At 46.2% G+C, this 3980-nt stretch overlaps 1 protein-coding gene across 1 annotated transcript in view; it reads left to right on the top strand.

The window, feature by feature from the left end:
* Positions 1 to 683: 683 nt before the first annotated feature.
* The window catches only part of LOC100464540 (signal-regulatory protein beta-1), a 49860-nt gene continuing 46563 nt past the window's right edge, over positions 684 to 3980 (top strand). The window contains exon 1 of the mRNA XM_034640214.1: positions 684 to 854. Coding sequence (XP_034496105.1) covers positions 785 to 854 — 70 coding nt within the window. The 5' untranslated portion in view covers positions 684 to 784. The remainder of the gene's footprint in view (positions 855 to 3980) is intronic.

The following is a 3980-nucleotide window of genomic DNA, read 5'->3' as shown; positions in this document are numbered from 1 at the left end:
TGTGCTCTCTGGGACATAGAACCCACTTTCTCTCTTGAAAAAGAGAAGAACTGATGTAAGCACATACAACTTCCTTTTTATATTAAAGTGATCTCTACACTGAATGTGGGGCTTGAACCCACATCCCTGATCTAAAGAGTCACACAATCACTGACTGAGCCAGCCAGGCGCCCCAAGCACTTACTACTTCTGAGGGCCACGCTGCACTGTGCACTTGGGCAAAGTTTTACCATTTCCATCAACAAAGGGTTGGAATAGGGAGTCATATCTGGAGCAGACTACTTTCAATACCAAAGTTTTGCAGACCCTGGCGTACCTGTTCCTTCTTCCAGCTGAGTAGCTCTTGGTGGAAGCTGGTGCAGAATGAGGCCACAAGCCAGCCACCTCTGAGTGTCCTGGGCTCAGGAGTTTGGGACACAGCCCCCAACTGCACATCCTTCTTGGCCTGGGGCTCCCAAGTGTGGAATGGCCAAGAAGACCTCAAGATGTGGGAAGGGACCCAGGGCAGAGAGCAGAGGCCCCAGGTGGGCAGGAAGCATCATTTCTGCTGGGTATGTTCACTCTCTGAAACCTAGGAAGAGGCCCTCCCCACCATGTGAGGCCTTCTCTGCCTGACTTCTGTTTCACAATCCAGAAGCAGATTGCTGCCTCACAGCCATGTCATTCCATCATAGATGCTTCCTGTTATATCACAGAAAGGGCGGGCTGTTCCTCCCCCACAGAACAGAGGTCCCATCTCCCCAGCACACACATCTGCATAGAGCAGGATCCTCAGGCCTCCACAATGTCGGCCCCTGCCTCCGGACCTCGCCCTCCTCCTTACCTGCTGCTGGCTCTGCTGTTGGGACTCACAGGTGAGCATTGCCTTGGGAGGGACTCCTCATTCCTTGCCTCCTCACCCTCTCCCTGCCCCTGGACATAAACACAGTTGTGCTCCCCAGACCTGCCACAGAAGGCCAAAGACAGGCTGTCATCTGAGAGCATGAAATCAGGGATCTGAGCATTTCCTCTATGAATCTGTCACCTGCAGCTAGTTACCAGGAGTGTCCAAACAGACAATGTTCCGATTAGTAACAATGACAACTTTATGTGTATTAATTGATCTAATCCTCACAGCACCAGCCTATTAGCTATGACGGGACTCCTGAATGCAGATGGGGAAGCTGAAACGGAGAGACCAACCAGCTCAGAGTCACCTACCTAAGTCAGTGGAGCAGCTGGGACTCATGCCCAGGCCACTCAGCTCCACAGTTCATCCTCTTAACCATGTTATGCTGCTTGGCTCCTCCGTGGAGGCTAATTGCAGAAACGTCAAAAAACACAGAGAGGCAAACAAAAGAGCCATCACTCATCCCACTCAGAGGTCTCCAGGGTTCCACTTGTGCTGGCTGTACTCCCAAACTCTTGTTAATGATGTCTTGGGTGTTTCCTATGTGCCAAAGGTTTACTGAAATTTAACATGTATTACAATTTCATTTAGTCCTCAAAATTCTTTGTACACCAGCATGCTAGGCCACACACTGTATATACACTTGGAACGCACTTATGTTTGTGTGTGTGTGTGGTGTGTCTGTACACACATGACTGGGTGTGAGGTAGGGTATACACGTGAGTGCACACAGGATTTTGAAAACGCTTTCCTTTTTCTCTTCACATCATGTCCAGTCTACATGAAATGCACACTGAACACGTGTTTGGTTCCTTCTCTCAGCTACTCACCGTCTTTTTCTACTTGTCTATACCCACCTCTCACCCTCCACCAAGCTCTTAGGAACCCACATCGCATGTAGTTAGCATGGTTCTTAGTCTCTTCCAATCAGTCTTCCATGATCCTTTCATTTTGTGGAATGTTCCCCAGTCTTGGTTAGTCTGCTGCTTCCCGTGATGAGAACCAGGTGATGGAGAGAGCACACACAGCATGCTTGAACACCATTCATACTGTTGATCTACATTAGTAAATGATAATGTGTCTATTACTGGTGGTACTTTCCACCCAGTGACCCTCCTCTTGTCCTGTCTGCGTGGTAGCACAGTCATTTGCCTGTTGAGCAGATGTAATATGGGGGGTATAGACTGTGGCTCGGGGACTGAAGAAAGGCCCCGAAAAACAGTGACCTCGCTAGCAGCCAGTTGACTTGATTGGCCCATTAGCCATATTCTTTCTCTGGATTTCCCCACCCTTCTCGTTACTTGTAAAGCACTGTCATAGGATACTGCATTGTCTTCCCTTAACGCCATTAACAAACATTTTTTGGGTGCTGCATTTGTTGGGGTGTGAGACTGCAAAAAATCCAACATCAAAATGCTTTTCTCATTCCTCCATGCTGGGCAGGGGGGAGGAAGATTTGGACTTTGAGTAAATATTCATTTACATCGGCAGCATTCCTCTGTGCTCCTCGGATGCTCGCTCTTCTCTTGTTAACACTGCTAGAATACACACATCATTCTAACAAACAAACAAACTTCTCTCTTGGCGAAATGAGTAGAACTTTGGCCATCACTGCCTTGGAGTTCCCCTCCATGCTGGATCAGTGTGAGGAGGAAAGAAGGGCATAAAAGATATGGGGACTCCTGCCTGTATGATCTGCAGCTATAATTATATCTATATGTACATCCCAATCCCAGTCATCTAGTGTCCACAGATGCCTCCATGCCTCACGTAATCTCATGACTGATAACTTTATAAATCCCTGAGCACTCACCATGTGCCACACACACCTAGAAAAACCTATGTCTGTTACGTCATGTGATCTTTGTATTCAAGCTAGACATTCTCATCACCCCTACCTTACAAATAAGAAAAGGAGGCACAGGAAGGTCCAAGGTCTCTCATGGTAAATGGTAGGGCTAGAATTTGAGCCCAGGAAGCTTGATTCTAGATCTCACAGGTCTAACCATTGTTCTTCTCAAACCCAGAGGCCCACTTCTATCTCAAGAAATTTCTGTGGATCTTTCGATCAGTGTGGGGAAGGGTGGGGTGTGGGGAAGAGCACTTGTGGTTTGCTTCTCTTGGGTGCTTCTGCTTTCTGGGTATATGCAAATGGTTGTTTCCTCCAAGTCATCTATGTGGGAAACTCAGCTTCTGATATAATTTCCTGAGAAATTCTCCACAGAAAAAGACTTCAGGGTCTCAAAATTCAGACATTACACAAATCACACATTACATAAATATTTACCATATACCTTTAGGTGACAAGAACTGTTACATGAACTTAAGGCACATTGATGTATGAAGGTGACAAAGTAGTTTCCATCCTGGCAGTTATATAATAGTGGAGGGAAGGACAGGAAACAATAGACCTAGCAAATCAGTAAATAACATAGAATACAGAAAGGGATGAGCATTAAGAAAAAAACATGACAGTATAGCCAGATAGGACAATGAAAGAATCTTCAGGGTGGGATGTATTTAAACAGGTAGTCTGAGTGGCCATCACTGAGAATGGAGAGTTGAGCAAAGATTATGAGAAGGTGGGGAGGGAGCCATGGGGAGGAACAGTCTTCCTGAACAGCATGGGAACAGCATGAGAGTAGAATCCTCCTGCTCTGTTTAAGGATTTGGGCTTTTATTCTAAGTGAAATGATTACCATTGCAAGGTTTTGAAGATATAACTGATATGACCCAACATGAGTTTTAAATTATTCTAGCACTTGGTTGAGAAGAGACTACCACAGCACATAGATAGAAACAACCAGAGCATTCAAGGGCTCATTGTACTCATGCCAACAGGGAAAAGCAGTTTTAACCAAGACAGTAGTCAGGAGAGAAAGGGGAAAGAGGTCAGATTGGGGTGTAGGCAGAAGGGGAGCTCGAGTATCCTGATGCATAGGATTTGGGGTGGGGAAGAAAATCTCCAAGAGTTTTGGACCTGAGGGTCTGGAAAAATAAGGTGCCTCTCCTGAGATGTGCAAGAATGTGGCAGAAATTGAGTTCAGTTGGGGACATGTTAACTGGGACAGGTTTATTTCTTTTTTTTTTT

The sequence above is a fragment of the Ailuropoda melanoleuca genome, chromosome 13, assembly GCF_002007445.2.
Source record: "Ailuropoda melanoleuca isolate Jingjing chromosome 13, ASM200744v2, whole genome shotgun sequence".
Classification (NCBI taxonomy): Eukaryota; Metazoa; Chordata; class Mammalia; order Carnivora; family Ursidae; genus Ailuropoda; species Ailuropoda melanoleuca.
Note: the sequence above shows the minus strand (reverse complement) of the source record. Positions and strands in the feature narration are given on the sequence as shown.